Source organism: Battus philenor, unplaced genomic scaffold (genome assembly GCF_028537555.1).
Source record: "Battus philenor isolate CCGP_79_NKW_IND1 unplaced genomic scaffold, ilBatPhil1.0.hap1 SCAF_24, whole genome shotgun sequence".
Lineage (NCBI taxonomy): Eukaryota > Metazoa > Arthropoda > Insecta > Lepidoptera > Papilionidae > Battus > Battus philenor.
This window is the reverse complement of record NW_027181687.1, coordinates 7,171,572-7,194,600: the sequence shown is the minus strand read 5'-3', so window position 1 is coordinate 7,194,600 and position 23,029 is coordinate 7,171,572. Positions and strand designations below refer to the sequence as shown.

Genomic DNA, 23,029 nt, shown 5'->3' with positions numbered 1-23,029 from the left:
CGTAATTTTACTAACTAAGTAAGAATAAAGTAGTGGGTTTTTACACTTTCGCTTATCTGTAAAAAACCCATATAAGCGTTGTGTTATTAAGGGGCGCTACCAACATAACGTACATATGTGATTCGTTATTGTTAATTTGTTAGCAGCCTAGAGCTTTATTGCAAGTTCACTTGTAAGCTTCCATTGTTGTTATACTAATTGGAACATAGAGCAATTTATAGAAGGACTTTGAATATTTTTATAATGATACGAAAAATTGTGACGGTTGTGATTATTTTTTGGATTTATACAGCGGTGGTGGTGGCCAATTATACTTTTTCATATGACAGTGAGTACCGTTACCTAATTAAAACTTTTAATATTGTTTTTTCATGATTTTCATCATAAGTTTGTTATTATACTGTTTTAATTATATTACATTTTTATAAAATCGTACCGTGTTTGTATTTTTTCAACTCACGGGCCTGCTTTCTTGTATCCCATCGGAAATCGGTATGCTAAATACTATGCGAGAAACAGGCCAAGCCAAAGTCCATAAGGTGTCTAACACAAGAGCTTAATGGCATCCTAGCCCTGTATAGAATCGGCCCGGGCCAAAGTTCCTAACTTGCACCTGTAACTCAGTTACTACCAACCTACTTAATAAACAATTAAAGCTTGAATACTTTAGAAGCTGGGTATGCGAACAGGCAAGCAGAATTAAAAGGTGTTAAAAAATATTTTGTCGCACAGTCCACATGTGTTATGTGTTATATTAACTTACATATTTTGGAATTAAATAAATTACCCCAATATTCCCTCAATATTTGTTACTTACGAATGTTTAAATAAGTAACGTATAAAGTTTCTTTTCAATAGTAATGATGCTAATGTTTCATTTGTTATGCGTTGATTGCGTTAGCCATGTTGCATGTTATCTACAAGTCACATATGTTTTAATAGCTTTATGTTACTTGGATAACATTATATTTGAGCCAAGCCTGATGTTATTTACCTATATATATATATGCTTTAAAAATTAAATTACCTGTTTATTATTGTACAACCAATTTTTATAAATATTTGACTAAAAATCAAAAAATGAAACTTTAATTTCCAAGTCAAAAGAAGGTTAAGAATATAGGTTTAATTCATTAAATTTTAAAGAGTCAGATTTGTTAAGAAAATTCAAGAATTATTCTGGACATATGTCCACCTATGCAAATATATATAGTTTTTTTTCAAGGTTATTCAATAAAATTTATGCAAAATGACTGGTCTATTTTGTTTTGGTTGAGTTTTAAGACAGAAGTCAATTCAATTGGCTCTATGTAGATTATACCATTAACAAAACCTCATTGAAAATAATCCGATTATGTTATATCCCAAGATGAATGAATGTTTGATCAATTAACTTTTGCATTCATTGTTTTGGGTTGCTATGTGACATGGGACAGCGTCCTGTTGAAACCACACGCCACTGATATCCATATCAGTTGGAAAATAAAGTTTTTGTTAAAAATGTCACGTACGAAATCGTGAAAATATTTTTAAAATAAACGCTTTATTAGGTTAAAATACGTTATAGCATTTTATACTCGTTTTTAGTTCTTCCTTAGCGAACATGTTAATAAATTTGTAAATAATAAAAAAAATGTTCTGACCTGTATTCAGAGTACGGTTGGATTACGATGTTGTCTTATTACGCTGATAAGCATTTTCTACCTATGAACCCAGAGTAATGCTTATATAAATAATGTGGGTGCCAATATTAAAATAGAAAAAGGTGTAGTACAACCCAATGCCTGTAATCTAATTATAAATAAATAGATCATTTAATCGTAGGTTGTGAGATATATATATTTATATATATATATATATATTTATATATATATATATATATTTATATATACTCGTATATATATATATATATATATATTTATATATATATATATATATATACATATATACACATATATATAAATACATAGTGGGTAGAATAAAAGTAGTGTTGATTAATTTAGGTATACGAAAAAAATTCGGTTCTTCTGGCGTTTTCTCATAAGGCACGCAAATGCTCGCTATAATTAATTACAAGTAAATAGTTGTATTATAAATAAATGAACTATGTACTGTGATTATGTCGGCGGCTCATGTAGAAGGGTCTTGTTCACACCGCATCCACCGGCTCTTGTATGATCAGTAACAAAGGATAGGGCGATAATTTTGTATTGGTTTTATTACAGTTGCGAAGCGTTGCAGGGAACATATCTGCCAACATGGATATAGCTATGATACATACTATCGCGTTGACTCTTCGGATCGTCGGCGTTTAAAGTCGGAGCCAGAGTTGGCTTTCGAGATGCATTTGGCTATATTAGCGTCGAGCAACGGACACATCTTACTCTCTACTGTAGCCCAACCTACTACCAGTGACCCAGTGTATGAAATAGGTAAGTAGGTAATATACGAAAGTTAAATAAAGAATTTTTTTTACAACAATAAACTAATACACCCGCGTTTTTGTGGGCTTTTCTCAGATTTTAAACCTTTGTACATTTTAATTGTAGAAGTTTATTATAGGGATATTCAATTAGATTGTAGCTTCTGTCAAATTGGGTTCTTCTGGCATTCTTGTGGCATTCAAATGTTGGTGACCAAGTGAATACATAAGTAAGAAAGTGACTGACTGTTATTTACATTATAACGAATCTGTTAAAACCTATACTTCATAAAGCTCAAAATAAAATTTGTTTATTTAAAAATATTTTAATTAATGTTGATGCTTGGTTTAATTACGAATAAAGAGAAATGGATTGATATTCGTTGGTCCTCTGTCTCTATGCTTAGCAATAAAGTAGTCGTAGTTTATTTTACATCATTTTAGTATCGTAAAACATTTTGTACAGTAGATACAATTTTTATAAATTGGTCGCTTTGATATTTCGAAAGTAATATCAATTTTTAAAAAAGATTTAACGAGATGTATATAGATGATCTATTAATTTTAGTGAAAAATACGGTCTCATCTATATATAAAGAAACCGCGTCAAATAAAATAAAACTACAACAAATTATAAAAAAATATACCTAATATTATATTATTATCTTCAGTGATAGGTGGAGGTGGTAACAAGTTCACGGAACTTCGTCGTAATTTTAGAAGAAACGCTCGAGCCTCCTATAAAACGATCGGAATTTTGTCTCCCATCGAGTTCCGAGCTTTTTACATTAAGATTTCTGAAGGTAAGTTACTCTATAGACAAATTAAAGTAATAATCCTGTCATTGTTTTACACTAAAATCATTAGTAATAAGCCTACATCTACACAGGATAGATTATAGGAGTTAACGAATTAAAGACGAGAATGTATAGTTCATCGGCCTGTAAAATATATTTAAGATTTCACACCTATATCTGATCAACCTGTATAAAATGATCATTCTAAGATAAATCGCTTATAATATATTTTGTCTTTTGGAATACGACAGGTCATTAAATTCTGGCTTTACAAAGTTTGCAGGGACCATACCTTTATATAAACAACAACTATATACGAATTTAGAAACCTCTTTTTTTGCTTTTGGGTTAGGTGTACCATATATTAATCGACAGCAAATGAGCTACATTCACCCCCTTAAGCTTTTATACCTATAACCTATCACCATGCAGAGTGACTAAACAAGATTTGATTAAAAATGTTTGAAATCCACAATGGCCCCATTCGAGTCTATACAAAGAGATAGCTAGCGTTGTTGCTAGGTCAATCATCTTTGTATATAATATCTGTTATATAAACCAGTTAGATGGCCACAACTGGCTTTCATTTTCCTCTTCAACAAAGAAAACGCGAATGATAGTGACCCAGACGTGATTTAAACACGCAACGTTATATAAACCTTGCCAATATACCTTTTATATGAAGTGTTACAATGACAACACTACACTGTTTCATACCGGTTTGTAGGACATTGTGGTTATACTTTTACGTTGTTAACAAGACACTTTTTTTATTATAAAAATTATGAGTGCAATCGTTTTTGTATTTGCCAGTAATTTATTATTTAAGCGAATCGTCGTTTAAATATTGTTCAGATAAACTTTCCATATTGTTAAATTATTCGATAAAAATATTTTGTTTTAAAATTGTTTAGTTTGTGTAAATAATCGACTTGTGAACGTATGTCAAGTTATTGTTTATTTTAACTCAAATTATAATGTGTATTAACTGTTATGTTTACGTTTAATTAATAAGATTTTAAGTTAATTTGCAAATAGAAAATATTACAGACTAATTTAGGTTGTATTATATATAATAAAATTTTGACGACATTAGTCAGTACATATATGCAAATTTACCTACTGAGACATATCTTGATTGATGATTCGCGAGCTTTTTCAAATTTTTGGACTAAAAAGGCTTTGAATTATTTTATGTCACTTTTCCTCATCCTAGGTTAAATCCGAAAAGATCATTAATTTTTTTCATGCCAAACGTTATGAATTTGTTCGTAACATCTAGACTTGTTTTTAAAATAAATATGTAGAAATTGCGAACACTAATCTCAACTCTTTATTTATCATGGTATCAAAACTGATATAAATAGTAAGAACAAAGATTTTTTACTGTATATTTTTATTTGTAAAATATGATTTTTTATAATTAACAGATGGTTTAATAGAGTTCGGCAAGGAAGGCGAGCCTTTACCGGTAATAAGTTATTATGATGTCGATCCATTACCTATTAAATACTTCAGTTTCGCTGCGTGGAACGGCGTAGAAGCGAAATTTTTGTACGACTGTCCTGCACCGGGAGACAATGACACGAGTTGTAAGTTTACCATATATCGGTAGAATTTTTCAGGAAGTTAAATAATTTCACTGCTAAAACAATAAAAAAATGCCTTTAGAACGGCAATAACCGAAGAGCTAAGGGTGAAAATTGTTAGTCAAGACAGAAGTCTCTAACAGTTAAATTTAGTAAATAAAGCACCAGGATGGCAAAGTAAAGGAAAAGTAAATGTTATTATAATAGTAGCTTTACAAAAGATATTAACTAGACGTGTGTGATGCGTGGCAGTTGGAATTAGGTCGTTCGCGGTTTTCCGGTCGGGTAGGACTGACGACCGACCGAGTGTCGTGTAACTCCTTTCTGCACAACCATTAGAGAAACCATTACTGAGACATCTATTCTATATCGTATGACACTTCCTGAACGATCGTTGGCATAATTATCATGTGAACAATTGGTATACAAACAATAGGATTTCTTTTACTTCCGACATTATTACACAAGGGGGACCGGAAAGTAATATTTTTTCTGTCGCCATATTTTACAGAAAGCCGATTGATTTTTACCGCTCCAGCATTGAAAATTTGTACATCACATGGCAAAAGGTTTTTGATAACGAAGATGAATATATTCTTGATAAGAAATAAAATCTTGTTAAAAACGTAGCCGCGTGAATTTAACTTAAGAATGCGACATTACTTTCCGGTCCGCCTAATATATTCGATTGTTGCGTTAGTTGATTTTGAATATTTTTTATATTATTGTTGGTAAGGTAATAACCCCAAATTACTTTTCAGATGTCGAGAGAAATGAAATGCAAATGGTCTTAAATTTCGACACTCGGTGCACATTTTAAGTCAAATTATTTGATTTTTTTGAAAAACTTTTTTAGAGACTTAAAATCGTTAGGTGACTACTGTTGTTTTTGGCAACACTAATTTTCCTACCACATGTCTCATTGCCTTATGATTCCAAATATATCGGGATAAGTCAGACCATAGGACCATATAAGGAAAGGCAAAAATAACAAAAGTGACAAAAAAATTTAAAACCTTTCTATTTGTTTTTCAGCTACCACTCCTCATTCAGAAGAAGTGGAACACAAGCAATCGAACTCCGATAGCTTAAGGACAACGCTACTCATGGGGAGAATGCCACATTTGGCACCATCTCAGAACATGAACGTCAAGCTCGGTATTAAAATTACCAGTTTGCGATACAACGCGTTGGACGCAAAACTGACAACAGGATTAGCGGTATTTATGGTACATATATGTGTCATTTAAAATGATATCTAATTTCAAAATACATAAAGTCTTTTGGCTTTCAACGCGGGCTTTTCGTACATAATGCTATAAAAATATAAGGAGTTATATATTTAGTACATATAACATCTTGAGGTTTGAAATAAAGATATAATTATAGTGCTACCGAAATCACTGTACCGCGCCTTACGTAAGCGCGATGAGGTGAGAACAGGGGAAAGAAGTGAAGTCACGCTGCGTTTACCAAAGGCACTTTACAGCAGCTTTGATAGCAATCTAGTAAATATTTGACCCTCTGTCTATTAATAGGAGTTCGAAATGAGCTCTTCGATTCCCACTATCAGTTTGTTAATGATTTTTTTTAATATTTTGTTTGCTGTGCATGAATGTATTGTATTTTAATTCAATAATATTTTGGTACAATGTATATATATATATATATATATATATATATATATGTAACAATTCTCCATAAATCAACGTCGAAAGTAATTTCAGATAAAATTACTTAAATATATTGTATAATTTGGAGTACATTGTTTAAAAAAAAGTTTTATGAAAGAGAAATTGGAAAATAATTCTTTGTCTGTCCCTGGCAGAACCCACCCGTCTGAAGAATTCACAGCAATACAAAAAAGTGTAATACGTACGAAATTAAAAATTTCTAGTCATCGTAATAAAGTGAATATAGAAGAGTATAGTCGCGTAAAGCTTAATTTTAAAAATACACGACAGAGATTTTTTCACTAATTTTCGCAAGTTAGCCACTGCCTATCGTTGATTTATGGGACACTCGGCACACATTCTATGTATTTTATTAGTGAGTGATACGACACGACACGCCACGACTATGACAGTGCAGTGCTATGCAACCTTTTGATTCACATCTAATTCATCTTTTCATCACTCAAATAAATGTGTTATAAATTCTATTGCCTAGTAATTTAACTGTAATAGCAACGTCATTGTTCGAAACGAAACTTTGCCTACTATCGCATTTGCTAACCATCATAAAAAAATATTCCCTCTAAAAAAATCCAATCGCGATCAAATAACATTGAAAGAAACTGAAGTCTGCTTTTCACGACAAAATAATTACTATACTTTTATAACTACTTGTATTTGAAGAAGAAACGGAAAATTACAATATTTTTACTGCGCCGTTGAATCTTTATGAGTTTTTGGAGTGTTGTAATAAAAATATCTGTTTTATTACAGAGCTGGGTTGATAATAGCATGGCTTGGGATCCGAGCAAATTTAACGGAACCACGAGTCTGTCGTTTCGTCAAGGACAAATCTGGAGGCCGACTTTCTTCGTTTTTAAGTAAACAATGTATTTTTTTAAAATACAAATTAACATTTCATACAAGAGGAAAAAAAAAATAACGACCTTCGACCATTATAAGCATTATATAAAATTTAATATAAAATGCTCCAAATATTTACTTTTTATTTGTGTCATAAGTCGATGTGAATAAAACATTACTGTAATTTTGGAATTAATTATTAAATTTTACATTGATGAATAAATTGAAACAGTTGACAAATAAGATTAATAACTGTGATTTTATTTATCGACGTTTAAATACGTAAGTTAAAATTGCAAACCAATTGATATCAATTATGAACCATCAAATTGCAGTTTACAGCTTGGACATAATTGTAACAGTGATTTAAACAAAAACCGCAACTTGTCAAACTGTTTTGGCGTTACAAATTTTTTTTTTTAGTGAAAACGAGTGTTGAATACATTTTACTGTCATTTTTTAAATTTTCATCGGGTGTAAAATTGTGAATAGGTCTAATATTTTTATTACGTCTTTGTGTTTACTTCTTAACAGTTAAAAATGTAATAATATTAATAAACAGTTCTCTGTAATAGATTTTCCAGTCGGGTGACGGGTTTATCATTTTATACGAAAAGGAGCCAAAAACTGTGCTCAGGACTGACTACCCATTAATCAGGTTTAAGAAGGCCTCCTTGCAATGCATTTGCATTTACCTTCAATGATCAGATTTTTCTATAATTTTAACTAAATTTCTAATTATACTATGAATGCTGCTTTGAAAGTCCGTACTAGAAATGAGTTCACTCTGGAGAGATCTATATCCTTAAGGTTATAGAGGTTTCCCTGTTATAGCATGTAAAGGTCGTCGGAAGACGCTGAATGCTGGGAAATTTATACAAAAGGCTATGCCAAACAGAACGTCCAGGTGAAATGGTGATGGTGATTATCATGATACATGTCTCTAATTTATATACTACTTCCTGGCTGTTCCAGAGGCAGACTGTAAAGTAAAAAGTTAACGCGATAGACCTAGTGTAAAATATTATTTAATTCATAGTGATCCTTTTTATTTATTAATTTAAGGGATTGATAATATGAAATGATTATGCATAAAAATAAGGTTTTTTTTGTTCCTTACGCTATGATTTAAGAAACAGAAAACTTGTTTTTATGCTTTAGTAAGTATGTTTATATTTCAGTATATAATAATTTGTTTATATAAACAAATTACTATATACTGTACTATAAAATACTATACGTATATACGTATAGTATAGTATATTTTTAGTTTTATTATGCAGTTTTTGATTTTGGTCGATACAAAAATACAATATATGCTGTACAATAAGGTTAACTATGAGTTTATTTAATTTTAGTCAATAAGTATATATAAGAGGGCACATAAAACGGTGTTTTTAAAAAAATAATAATTACGTTTTTTTAGTTCAGATGATTTGGGCATGCTGGATGCAAAAAATCCAGATCTAATCTGGATGGTGAACAGCGGAGAGGCAGTGTTTCATTTCCAAACAACATTGTATACATGGTGTTTCGATTATTCGACGACTTTGAATAGGTTAGTAACAATGTTACATAATTTTAATAAAGTATTTTTTGTACATTGATAATATAAGAAAAAAAAATAGGATTAATAACTAAAATCTGAAAGGATTTGCACTAGAAATAAAGATAACCTTTATATATAGTTTCCTCTAAGGTTTATAAAATTAGTAACTCCATTGTGCGTAGCTGTGTACAGTTTTACAATACATTCCCAAGTTGTCTGAAATATCATTTAGTAAATTTATAAAGTTTAATTTTAAAAACTCGTAAAAAATCCTATAACAATGTAAAATTTTAAGCAATAATGATGCTTTCAAATTAATTCTTCAAAGTCAAAATAACTTTATTATATAAGATCATTATAATCGTCTATAAGCGGCAGCTGAAAATTAAGTTACGTTAGTTCGTAGCTAACAAGTTCTCATTAAGTGGCGTAAGAAACTCATTTTCAAATACTTTTTTGATGATTGTATTAACAATTTTTTCCTTAAAAATTAGAAAAATTAATTTCATCATTATCGACAACAAATTCTGAAATAGAATAAAATGCCTTTTGGAAGAGCATGTGCTCAATAATTTTTTTGAATCTATTAACAGATAAATTAATGGCAATTAAGGATATAGTATATATTTTTTGGCGAAAAATTGTGAAAAAAAACAAAAAAAGGAAACTCCTCTCGGTTTTGTTGTTGATTCTTTAAATTAATTAAATTGTTAGACGTTAATAAAAGTAAATTTGATTTGATTTTAGTATTTATCTAATTTTCTTAAAATAAATAGTTAAAAACATTTTTTAGAAAGTCTTAATATATTTTCAGGTGGCCTCGGGATGAATACCAATGCGCTATAGCAATCCAGCCATGGGAAACACATGAAAGAATATTCCTCTCTGTTCCAACGAAAGAAGAAGTTGAAGGTGTAAGTATAAAGAGAAGGAACTTCTTTTTGTAGCATTTATGTGACATAAGTTCCTAGTATTCCATGAATGTGTAGTGCTGGTGCCGGATCCAGACCATACCTAACCAAAATTTTAATGATCCTACCAATGCTGCTTTAGTTCAAGGAATATGTATATGTGTCCACTTGATAGGCCAAAACATCTGCCCAAGTTATCAAGAGATTTCACCTTTTGTACCTTATGGTCATACTCCCATCGCATGGAAGTCATTATGAATTTACTCTTAGGTATATCTTTAACTAAGATGATAGTTAAACAACACAACTACTATGGATAAATACCATCGTTTACTCCAGTTTTGTGGTTTTGAGTAGAAAACAAATATTTATACAATTTAAAAATATGTACGTTTCAATGTCCTTGGCAACAGAAATAAATACGATTTCAACAATATCATTGCCATCTTTAGGTATTCTGTAGTTTCTCAAACATGTACATCATAAGTGTTTAAAAAATTCTTTGATTTTATTATCCTTTTAGATTGATTGATTTTATTTAAAAAAAGATCCTTTTTTGTATTTAGGGATTAGATTCAATTTTGTACATATAAATACAGGATGTTCGATTTTTTTAAATTAACCCTTTCAGGACCATAAGGTTACGGTACCTTATTTAATCAATTTAGCTAGATGTAATGAATTAATAGGCATCCTAATTTTTAGTATAAATTATGTTTAATTTATACTAAAAATTCAAAAAAGTTTTACATTTTTTTTGGAAATTTATGGGACAAATATGTCCCTATGGTCGTTAAGGGTTACTTTCTACTTAAACTCTAAATTTTGGTTTACTTATTGGTAAGTCTGTTTTGTTGTAAATAATGTACATTTGTTACTTAGTGTACTTTTTTTTACTTGTTTATGAATTATATAAATATAATAGGGCAAGTTATTTGTGGTACTCGGCGAAACAATTCCTGTTGTTAGATGATTGGTTAATGATTAGATGGATTGTTTTTTTGAGACGTTGAAGGTTCAGGTGATTCTTGCCGTTGAAGAGTCGTCGTCTCTTCAACCTCGACATCAAATACCCCTTGGTCATCATCCTGTACTAGAAGTCTTTGGTCTTCGTCATCAAGCACTAAGTCATCTTCCTCATCGCTATTGTCACCCACAAAAATTAGAAGAATTTTATTTTTTCGAAGTTCAAAAACTCCACGTCCCTTACGAAACATATTCTGAGAAAAATATGAATAAGACAATGATAGTATTTTGGTATATCACCAGACCAAAAGTTAAGAAATTCCGTATAAAAAGTATCCCTTTACGCCGACAGGGACATCCGTGTCCCATAATCTTTATAACGATTTATCACAGAATACAACATAAATACATTACTACTGAATATTTAGAATAACAATTTACTTAACAGGTAATGATAATTTGACACTGTTAAAACTTGAAAAGCACTTTTACAATATCAATTATTTATTCCAAACAGCAGATCATTCGCGCCAAAAGAACTCTAACGTTCCGATGACGATAAACAATAAACGGTGTTAGTTATCCTATATTGCTAGTAAAAAATAATAAAAAGGTACTTTCCGAAATATTAAAACAAAAAAATAATTTACAATGGTTACGTAAATATTTAATTAATCCATGATTTTTGCTTGGGACACCGGCGTCCCCGTGGTCGTGAAAGGGTTAAATACCCATTTAACCCAGAGCTTTTGTCAGACCAGATGTTCTAAACTATAGAGCGAAGCAACTGATCGCCAGCCTAACTATTGGCCAGCTCGAAAATTACATTTCGAACGCCTCCTTCGTCCTTTACGTGATATACATATTTGTCAAATTCAAATATTTCCACCTTTTAAACCTTTCCGGCAAAAAATATTTAGTTATATAATTTAGAAATGAATGACTTGCATTTAGTATGCATTATATAACTTAAAACTTATGTAATAGTTCACAGATATTGACGATGTCATACAAAACGAATGGGAAATCGACGTAAAGCAATACATCGTGTCCCAAGTACCGAAGAGCAAATCTTTTGTTAACGGATCAGGCGGTGGTCTTGATGTGAAGAGCGAGAAATTGCATATTAAAATAAATCTTAAGAGACGAGCTACATCTTATAACATTGTATTTTATACACCACTCTTGGGTAAGTATCTATTAGATAATTGTTAATTACATATGATTGTACACATTTATATTTCAACTAATGATCTACTGTTGCACGCGCCTATTCAAGTCTGCCTAGGAGACTATTTTTTTCTTCATTTTATTTGTTCATTGGAATAATGTAGTAGACTTTAACGCAATAAGTGCTCTTCTTCTACCTTCATTTATAGACTTTTTGTGTAGCACTTGTCATTTTTGTGTTTGTTATTTCCATATAGCATAGCAATTTTTCGAGGAACATTTGGCCAATAGATACAAAGTCATCAAACCTTTAGACATAGACAACATAGCGTTGACATTTTTACGAAATTATTTAATTAAGGACTTACTAAATATTTTTTTTATTTTAAATATTTAATTTCAAAGTTTGTTTCAACAAATGTTGATTATAAAAAAAACCTTTTAGTCTCATAGTAATATTCTAAACAAAATATCCTATTGTTGTTAAAATCTCACGGTTTTCTTCGACCGATTTTGTCAAATAAAGGGGAACATCTTCGCATATTAAAAAAGGTTTTAATAGCGATGGCCCGTGCCAACATCTTTTATGGTGGGTTGCAGCTCCCCATATTCTGTATTAAAATCAGGAAAATGGCCCACTACATGGCCCGGACTCGTGTACATCTTATTACTCAGATCTTGGCCTCTTTTGGGGGGAGGGGGGGGGTTGGAGGAGAGCGTGGCTGACTTTCTCCTCCGAAGTCCAGGTTTTCGGCTGCTAGTGAGGACCCCTGACAGCTTTCTCTCTCTCTCTCTCTCTCTTTGTAGCCTTTTGCAACATTACTAAAAAAAACATATGTACATCTCATTACTCCGAATCTATGCCTTGTTATGGGAGTTGGAGGAGAGCGTGGCTGACTTTTTCATGTGACGTCTAGGTCTCTGGCTGCTAATAAGGAGCTCTGATGTTTTTCTTTGTCCTTCTTAACAGCCTCCTGCGACGTTTTTAAAAACCAATCTAACCTTACCAGTGTAAAAACTTTTGATAACGTTATTCGTATCTAAAATATTATGACGTGTCATTTAAATATTAATCTGCCAAATCTTTTGATATTGCATGCTTACTTAAGCTATAATTATATTTCCCAATATGATTCTAAACAAAGCGGAGTGTAAAAGTTGTCGCGGTTTTAAACATGTTATTTTAAAGTGTGTTTACTATTCGTTATTTGCATAATTTTAGATTTGTTATTCTGTAATTATTAAATAGTATTTACAATTCCCTTTAAATTATACAAGCATGTTCTTACTGTATGGATCTAAATTCCTTCTCACAGAGAGGGCACAACTTAATTAAAGTTGATTCAACTATTTTTCGTTGTTGCTTAAATTAAATATGTTTTTAACATTTTAGTGCTTGTCTTGTTTGTGCTGTTATCGTTTTGGACGGAGCCGTTGAAAATGGATCGCGTGTGGTTTTACGCTGGATGTACAATTGTTATTTGCTTGGGTCTTTGCTACGTTGACTATTTAATACCATGCCATACAATTCCAACTATACGTAAGTTTTAAAAATAATATTACATTTATTGGTTAACCCAAATATGTTCTTTTATTAAAATGATTATACATATATTTAATTGCATTGAGAAAAAAGTAACATTACAGAAGTGTTAATAAATGATGCTCAAAATTAAAACAAACGTTAATTTTAATTTAATATTAAATGTGTTACTTGTGCGATCAGAATATATATATATAATATAATACTGACTGAAATAATGACGACCATTTATTAAATCTTTTGTACCCGATTGATATTAAGAGTTTTGCCATATCGAATTGCTAGCATATTAATATCATTCTCTAATTTTCCGACCTCTAAATGGAAAATACATAAGAAAAATAAATCGCTTAATTATTCCAAAAATTATGGTAATAGTATCTATACTATAATCATAATTTTTTTTTCTAGGAATACCAATCTCTCTTATTTTAATTTTAAGACTAGCATCGTTTGTACTGACTTCGATTCTATAATAATAAACCATTCTTATACCTTTGTCTTTATAATATGAGTATAGTGATTTTTTATCATCATCGTTTCAGCCGTAGAACGTTCACTGATGGACAAAGGCTTCCATAGATTTCTAGAAGAACTGGTTACATGCTACTGGTTAGTTGAATGCAGTCTATTCAGCGACTTCTGATGACTTTAACAAAGTAGTCGATCCACTTTAATATTTATTTTTCACGTTGTGATATTTAATTATTAATACTCCATTACTACTGCTATTGGAAATGTTTGATAAGAAAATAATAATCGTACACGTTATGTGTAGAACTAAAATAAAATCACTTATAATTTGCAGTGGTTCTGTACACAGCGGTGCTTATCGGCGTACTAATTGCGCTGATTGTCCACGTGTTGCTAATGACTGCAATGGCGGAGAAAATATGCCAGAAGCCTTTCATTAATACAATTTTAATCCAACGTTGGTTCAGAGGATTGTTCTGTTTATCCGAAATTAAGGTAACCGCTTCTAAAACTGTAAATACTCGTTAAGCTTAGATAATATAAAATCCACGATCGTTTTACCGATACCAAAATCGATTCATGTTTGGTTTATTTAAATGAATAAAAGCAAAAACGTTTTATGAACAAATTGTTGACCTGACGGTAAATTATTCGTGTTATTACGAAATTAATAGCCTAGTGGCATGGTGGCAAAAAGGCGCAGAAAAACTTTGTAAATAAACCGGTAAATCGTTGGATCAAATAATCTGTATGATTTTTGACATTTGCTAATCCACAGTGATTCACAGTGGATTACGCACCAGTTTCAGACATGACAGTTCGGTATTTTACTATTAAAAACTAGCTGTTTCCCCGTTTACTGCACGTGGTCCGTACTGGCTTTTATGAGTGTTATTTGTATCAAGACCCATCCTGGAGAGAAACTAAATCTACCCCATCATTATTGCTGTGCGGAAGAAATGCGTGCGTTGCGACCCTCCTTGGGTTCGTGTTGAGTGGACGGTAAAAGCCAACATCTTCAACGCCTGCGAACCCCGCCCCTCTTTTATAAACCTTTCACGACGGGCAGGTTGACTACATAACCCAGTTTTCATTAACTTGATCCGAAGGGAGTGAATAAATATTAAAAACCCCTTAACATTACCAAATTGGGACGCCTCATTTTATCTGTAATAGCCTTAAGACAAGTATGTACGTATGTAATTATTATAGGTAACTAGGAAATTTAAAATTAAAAATTTTGCACAGAGTTTAGTCTTTGGGATATTCTAGGTCTACTTGGAACCCGTGTGGAGTTGCCAGACCTTCCATCGGGCGCGTCCCCCGGGTGGCGGATGGGGGAGCGCCACCCAGATGTGGGTGGTATTGGGCATGTTCCGGCGTGGACCAAAACTGGCAGGGTTAGGGGCGTACCATCGGTTCTTCCCAGAACCGAGAAACGGCCAAGGACTGCACAGTCCGAGAGACGAGCCGCTCAGGCTTGAGGTAGCATCCCGTACCCATCTTTAAGAGATGGGACAGAGGATGTGACCAGTGCGGTGATGTGCCAGGTGCACTCGGCTTCTGCCGACACCGGACAACCCGTAATCCCAGTAGGGACCGGGGGCTCCGTACCTGTACGGAGCTGCGAGGAAGAAAACCTCTTCAAAAATAACCCTAATCCCAAGGTTGGACCGTGCCGACGGGATGAATGGCTGGAAGGGAGTTCAGTCACAAGCGCGAAGGGACCTCACCCTTAAAAGGAAAAAAAAAAATAATGGACGCAGTTAAAAAAACAAATTTTCCCCAGGGTGGTACCAGCGATGCTGGAGAATCCACCCCTGGGCCTTGCCCAAGCAGCCCCGCCGTATCTGGGGGGGGCAAAAACTTGCGTCGCGGCAACGCTTCAGCGTCTGCCGCTGGGCCCTTAACATCCGGGGCCCAAAATTTTAAAGAGCCGGAGGTGCCGGGCCGTCTATCAGGCTCGGTACGTGATAAGCGCGGGCGATCTATGCGCTCCGCCGGTTTGGCGATTAGTACGGTCGGAGAAAGCGACGGCGGATCAGACGCCTCTCGCGCATCGGTCGGCCCTGGCGCGTTCTCGAGGGCCGGTAAGAGAAAGGCCAAGCCTCCGAGCCCTGGTGCTGTGGCCGCAAAATATGCGGCTTATTCTGCCCAGGAGACCGAGGGCACGGAGACGGTCGGCGGAACCGACAGTGACGAGGAGGGACTCTTCGACCCCTCTGTGCAGCCATTGCGCACTAGGTCGAAGAAAGGGCTCCCGAGTCAGGAGCAGTTGGCTCGCGAATTGCGAGCATGTGCTGATCCCCGGCAATATGCAGAGACCAACCTCCTGGCTATCGAGAAGGTGACGGACCGGTCCAGCAACCTCAAGGGCACGTACGTGCGTAGCCTGAGGCTCGCTGCGCGGAACGTCAAGGCAGCATTGGAGGAGATGTCGCGCAGGACGGCGGGCGACTCCACCGTCGAGAAGTTAGAGCAAGAAAACGCAGAATTGCGTTCTCAGCTTTCCAGCCTTTCTGCGAAAGTGGAAAGCCTCACGATGGAGCTTTGTCGCGTCCGTAGTGCTACAACGGAGCAGGCCAAGGCAGCTGCCCCCGCGCCTCCGCGGGCCCGGCCAGCACCAGTGCCAAGGACGTCCGCGTCTACCGAAGAGGGGCTCATGCATCGCATTGGAGCCCTCATCGAATCGAAACTGGCTGCCTTCGAGGCCAAACTGTTCCCCGACAGGGCAATAAGGCCGCCGTTGGCCGCCAGTAGGACTGGACCGCGTCCGACTCAGTCGACCGTCCCTTCCGAGCCGATCGCACCGCCGCAGCCTCCACAAGCACCGCCGGCATCGCAGCCGCCGCGACCGCGGCGGTCTAGGCGCCCCAGGAGGAAGACTGCGCCTCCTCCTGTGCCGGAACTGCCTCCAGTGACAGCACCGCCTCCGGCAGCGTCGGCGATCACGACCCGGAACACCTGGGCTGAGGTTGCCCGAAAACCCAGGTCGGCGCCACGGCCCGTGCCTCGTCCGAGTGCTAAACCGCCTGCCGCACCCAGGAGCCGCGGGACCAAGAAGGCGAAGCGAGCTCCCACTACGGCGGCCGTGACGGTTACGCTGCCGGAAGGCTCCACCTCCACCTATGCAGAGGTAGTAAAGGCGGCGAAGGCAAGAATACGGCTGGCGGACCTCGGCATCGAGGCTCTGCGCCAAAAACGTGCCTTGACTGGAGCGCTCCTCTTGGAGATCAGTGGAGAAGACTGTGGCCGAAAGGCAGACGACCTCGCGGCGAGGATGCGTGATGTCCTTCGCGATGTGGCGGTTAAGATCAGCCGCCCCGTCAAGACGAGCGAAATCCGCTTGAGGGACCTCGACGACGCCGTCAGTCCGGGCGAGGTCGCGGAAGCAGTGGCAGAGGCGGGCGGCTGTTCGGTGGACGACGTCAAGGTCGGGGACATCCACCGAACAAACACGAGCATGGGCACCTGCTGGTTGCGGTGCCCGGTCAAGGTGGCCCATGCTCTGGTGACTGCGGGGCGCGTGCGTGTGGGTTGGGGTTCGGTGAGGGTGGCACCCCTGGAACCCAGACCCATGCACTGCTTCCGGTGCCTGGAGAAGGGACACGTCGGCGCCAGGTGTCCCAACTCTGTAAACCGGAGCACGCGGTGTTTCGCATGTGGCGAGTCTGGGCACAAGGCAAGAGAGTGCGTGTCATCCGCACTCAAATGCCCTCTGTGCTCAGACCTTGGGTTGCCCTCCAACCACCGGCTGGGTAAGAGGTGCGGCCCAACGCCGAGTAAAGGCAGGAGGAGTAAAAAGACTCCGCCTGCGACCACCAGCACGGCGGCCGCAGCGGCACCGACCGCAGCGCCGGGCGTAAGCTCGGACATGGAGGTCGCTTAGACCTCTATTCCCGCCCTTCAGAGTCCTCCAAGGTAACCTGAACCATTGCCGGAATGCTCAGGACTTGCTGATGCAGACCGTCGACGAGTTTCGGGTTGCCTTGTCAGTAGTAGCGGAGCCCTATAACGTGCCTGACCATCCTCGTTGGTTCGGCGACGACTCAGGGTCCGTAGCTTTCTACTGGAGGGGCGGAGAGGGTACCCCACCCTGCACCTTATTATCTAAGGGACAGGGCTATGTCGCCGTTAAATGGGGTCCCTTGGCCATGATAGGCTGCTACGTGTCTCCCAGCAGGTCTCGCGCCGACTACGAGGAGTACCTGGATAGGGTGGCGGACTGCGCTGCGGCCTGCCTCCCCTGTCTGTTGATCGTCCTTGGAGACTTTAACGCCCACAACAGGGCGTGGGGGAATACCAGGGACGATCCGAAGGGAGACACCGTCTTGGAGTGGGCGGCCGGACTGGATCTCCGACTTGTCAACAGGGGATCCGTCAGCACATGCGTGCGCTGGCAGGGGGAGTCGGTCGTGGACTTAACATGGGCGACTCCCGCTGCAATGCGTATGCTTTCGGGCTGGCGGGTTGCAGAGGAGGTGGTCACTCTTTCTGACCATCGCCACATCGTTTTCGATGTTGCGATCCGCAGGCCCGTCGCTGACTCTGGCGGCCGTGACGGCAGCACTACGCGACGCTGGTGTTTGAAGCGGCTAGACAAAGACCGGCTAGAGGCCGCCGCCTGCGTCGCCGATTGGCCGAACGCCGAAGAGGTTCTGTCCGAACCGGAGAGGGGAGCGAACTGGTTCCGGGAGATATTGACGCAAATTTGCGACGCGTCGATGCCCCGGGCCGGTCGTCCCAAGCGCAGGGGGGTGCACTGGTGGTCGGCGGAAATTGCGGAACTCCGCAAGGTCTGCTTGCTGAGCCGCCGCCGGTACACCCGAGCCCGAAGGAGGCGAAGGCAAGCTCCGGAGGAGGAGATGGCCAGACTGTACAGGGAGTACCGGGCGGCTACAAAGGCGTTGCAAAAGGCGGTAGCTGGCGCCAAGGCTCGGTGTTGGGTCGAGCTCCTGCAGGGACTCGACAGGGATCCGTGGGGGCGTCCATACCGAATAGTGCTGGGAAAACTCCGGCCATGGATGCCCCCGACGACGGAGACCTTAGAACCGGTCTTTCTGAGGAGGGTAGTAGATACTCTTTTTCCGGAAGATCGGTCAAGTCCCTCCGCGCACCCCCCGGCACAGCCGTGGGAGTGGACGGATGAGACGAGGGTAACGGCGCAGGAGCTGGATCGAGCCGTGAGCCGTCTCAGAGCGCGAAACACCGCGCCGGGGCCCGACGGAATACCGGGTCGGGTCTGGGTACTTAGTCTGGCGTCTTTGGGGGGTAAGCTGGCGGAGCTTTTCACGAGCTGTCTCCGCCGAGCCACGTTCCCCAAGCCTTGGAAGGAGGCACGATTGGTCCTCTTGAGGAAAGAAGGCAGGGCCGTAGAATCTCCCTCTGCGTATCGTCCCATATGCCTGCTGGACGAGTGCGGCAAGCTGTTCGAAAGGATAATTGCCGCTCGTATCGGCGAGCATCTGTCTCGCGTCGGCCCCGATCTTGCCGACAGCCAGTTTGGCTTCCGTCGAGGGCGTTCGACCGTCGACGCGATCATGCGCGTTCGGTCCTTGTCGGAACAGGCCGTGTCGCGGGGTGGTGTAGCGTTGGCGATAAGCCTCGACATCGTCAACGCTTTCAACTCACTGCCCTGGGATGCGATAAGGGAGGGACTGATCCAGCATGAGGTCCCTCCCTGCCTGCGAGGCGTCATCGGCGATTACTTGCGAGACAGGTACATCGTGTACATGGACCAAAACGGAAGGAGTAACCGGAGGGAGATCAAGCGCGGGGTGCCGCAGGGGTCGGTCCTAGGACCACTCTTATGGAACCTCGCGTACGATGCGGTTCTGCAAGTCAGTCTCCCCGCCGGCGTGAGCGTCGTTTGTTACGCCGACGACACGCTGGTAGTCGCCAGCGGAGACAACTTCGAGAGGACCAGGGAGCTCGCCGAGCTTGGGACGGAAGTCGTCGTCGCTAAAATACGCGGGCTGGGGTTGGAAATAGAGCCAAACAAGACCGAGGCGCTATGGTTCCACCGGTTGCCTCGAACGAGGGAACCTCCCGACTCGCGCGTTCGCGTCGGTGGGCACGATGTCACGGTGGGGCGGTACATGAAGTACCTCGGCCTCACTTTGGACAGCCGCTGGGGCTTCGAAGAGCACTTCGATCGCCTCGTCCCCCGGATTGAGAGGATAGCGGGTGCCATGCATAGACTGCTGCCTAATCTCGGGGGACCCACGGAGGAAGTCCGCCGCCTCTATGCAGGGGTCGTACGGTCCGTAGCCTTGTACGGGGCGCCCGTGTGGGCAAAAAGGCTGGCGATTCGACGCTGTAGAACTAAGATCTACAGCGTCCAGCGGAGGATGGCCATACGGATCGTACGCGGATATCGCACGATATCGTTCGAGGCGGCGACAGTCCTGGCGCGCTTTCCGCCCCTGGACATTCTAGCGGAGTCGGATGTGAGGGTCTACGACCAAGTCCGCACCCTCCGCCGAGACGGCGGTGGCGAGCCGAACCGTGTGCTCGAGGCGGTCAGACGGCAGGAACGGCGCAGGGCGCTTGCGACGTGGCGCGCTAAGCTCTCGGAAGAGCGCTATGCGCGCAGACGCGTCGTTGGAGCGATCCTGCCCGTCTTCGAGGCCTGGATGCAGCGACGAGACGGAAGGCTCACCTACAGGCTTACGCAGATGATCACCGGGCATGGATGCTTTGGTGATTACCTGTGTAGGATTGGTCGCGAAGCGACGGCGAACTGCTTCCACTGCGGAGGAGCCGCCCAGGATTCCGCCTCGCACACGTTTGCGGTCTGCCCGGCGTGGCAGTCGGAGCGGCGGATTCTGGCGGACGAGATCGGACAGGACCTTTCCTTGCCAGCAATCGTGTCGGCGATGCTGAGTGGGTCATCGGCGTGGAGGGCCGTGGCCTCTTTTTGTGAGACCGTCATGGTCCAGAAGGAGGCAGCCGAACGGGATCGGCAGAGGACAGATCCCGCTCGGAGACGACGCCGTCAGCGCAGAGACGTGCCTCGCGACGGCCCTCCGAGGAATGGTGCTCCCCTACCATGAACGGGGCCTTCGGAGTCGCGGGAGTTTAGGGTGGGGGCCCTAAACTCCCATTAGCTTCGGCGACTCTGAGGCGGACGATGGTTCGACGTGGTCCCGAACCATCGTGATAGTACCACGAGGGTTTCGGGGGTAGTGTATCCACGCATACCCCGGGACGGGCTATCGAAAAATAGCAAGGCGCAAGGGAAGACCGCGTGGCGATCCCTGACCGGGAGATACCGCGGTCCCCCGTTTAGCGCAGAGGGCGACCACCGGGGGGGGTTTTAGTGGGTAGGAATCCCACATAACCCTGTCCTTCCCCCAGAGGCAGGGCATCTTGAATACCGGAAGATTGCCCCCACCGAAACAAAAAAAAAAAAAAAAAAAGTCTACTTGGAAAAAATGGTGTCTAGGATTTTTCCTAATAATATTAAAACATCAGCGCAAAACTCTGAGGCAACATAGAGACTCTATAATATAGTTAAGTTACTTACTTTATTGCCAGATAATTTTTTTGTCTTAGTTATCCATTAATATGTATATTTCATTTTCATTATTGAGATAATATTTTATTTTAATCAAGTACATGGTATTGACAAATTTTTTTTATTTCAGATGTGCAGAATTTACCAAACTATAAATGAAAGAAACCCAATAGCAGATGATGATGACTCGGGAGTTTGTATTGCACCGAGGTTAGGTAATGTAGAAGAAATGGAATCTGATAATGCAGAGTATAACGAAAGAAGAGATGTGGCACAAGTGTTAGATAAAATATTATTTTTTGTCTATTCCATTACGTTTGCTGTATTGCTTGGTCTACATTTCTAATAAAATTTAAGTTATGTTTTACTTATTTATTTCTGGAGACTGGGCATAAAAGAAATAATATGATGTCTGATCTTCAAGGCACTTTTATAACATGTCATTTATTTAAATAATTAAAACGAAACCTTTAGTAAATTCTTATAAAGAGAAGACTATAAATTCTTCATGTATTTCTTGTTAAATTAAAAAATAATTTCCTTTTTGTTATTTTTTCTTTTGACAAAAAGGAACCTTGTTTATATCTTTGGTATAAACAGGCATTGTCAGAGGAAAATAAATTTAAATAAAACTCTGGCAGTAAAAAATCTGTAACAAGGATTCGTAACAGCTAGCTTTTTAAAGCAATGTTTTTTTATATATATTTAACAATGGTCCTTTGTTACATAAATGTTTGACCTTGCCTTCTGGCGTTTCCCGGGATTCGCAGAAGTTATTTTTGTTTAGAAAATGAAAATGAGTTTTTGGGTTAAAACAATTGCTCGAAGGACTAAAGATATCAAAGCGTTCGCTTACATCTATTGTTTATTATAGCTCGGTTAACATTTTACGTTAATAAATACTGGAGTAAATTAATGACAATTTTTGAGTTACAAAGTTATACAATCTAAGTATGCGAATCTTATAGATGCGTATTTTAAGCAAATCAATTTCGATTGAAATTGACAAAAAAATGATTCCTGGTCCAAGCTCCATGAGAATAGAGACAAAGGTGGTCCCTTGGCAAGTTCATGGGGAAGGCCACAAATGCAATGGACACCACGAAAGTGATGGGTAACAACTGGAAAGCCTGAACGTTCAAAACAGTAAAATCAGAGAAAAATGAAGGAGGCGTACATTAAATGATATACGTCAAAGAAGGATAAAAAATTCTGAGCTTGAAATAAAAAAAGGAAAGCAGGTTCTTGAGGTACTTCCGACGAAAGACGCGGTATGAAGGCTACTTGCAACATGTCCTGTTGGAAATCTATGAGTTAGGCCAATGTTTAACAGTTAACGTTCTACGCTCGAAATGATCATCACGATGAAAAATGTATATTTGAATATAACATATTGTAATGACATTTATTTGAGAGAAGAAAGTCAAATCGGCAAAAGCATCGCCAAAATTTTTATCAACTCAGAAATCAATGCAGGACAAAATTTTACCCGGCCTGGCGAAAACTCTCTTTAAAAAATCGCTTTAAAATTCAATATGCGTCTACCGCAGTT

The 23,029-nt window shown here is 39.5% G+C and overlaps 1 protein-coding gene across 1 annotated transcript; it reads left to right on the top strand.

Annotated features, from left to right (window-relative positions):
* The first annotated feature begins 206 nt into the window (after nucleotides 1-206).
* LOC137924676 (neuronal acetylcholine receptor subunit non-alpha-2-like) lies at nucleotides 207-21,823 on the top strand. Its single transcript, XM_068768096.1, has 12 exons — nucleotides 207-328; nucleotides 2,226-2,432; nucleotides 3,094-3,225; nucleotides 4,650-4,808; nucleotides 5,844-6,037; nucleotides 7,256-7,362; nucleotides 8,772-8,903; nucleotides 9,709-9,808; nucleotides 11,759-11,960; nucleotides 13,335-13,481; nucleotides 14,293-14,453; nucleotides 21,608-21,823. The coding sequence occupies exons 1-12, from the start codon at nucleotides 244-246 to the stop codon at nucleotides 21,821-21,823; spliced, it is 1,842 nt and encodes a 613-aa protein (XP_068624197.1). The 5' UTR covers nucleotides 207-243.
* Nucleotides 21,824-23,029: the final 1,206 nt, after the last annotated feature.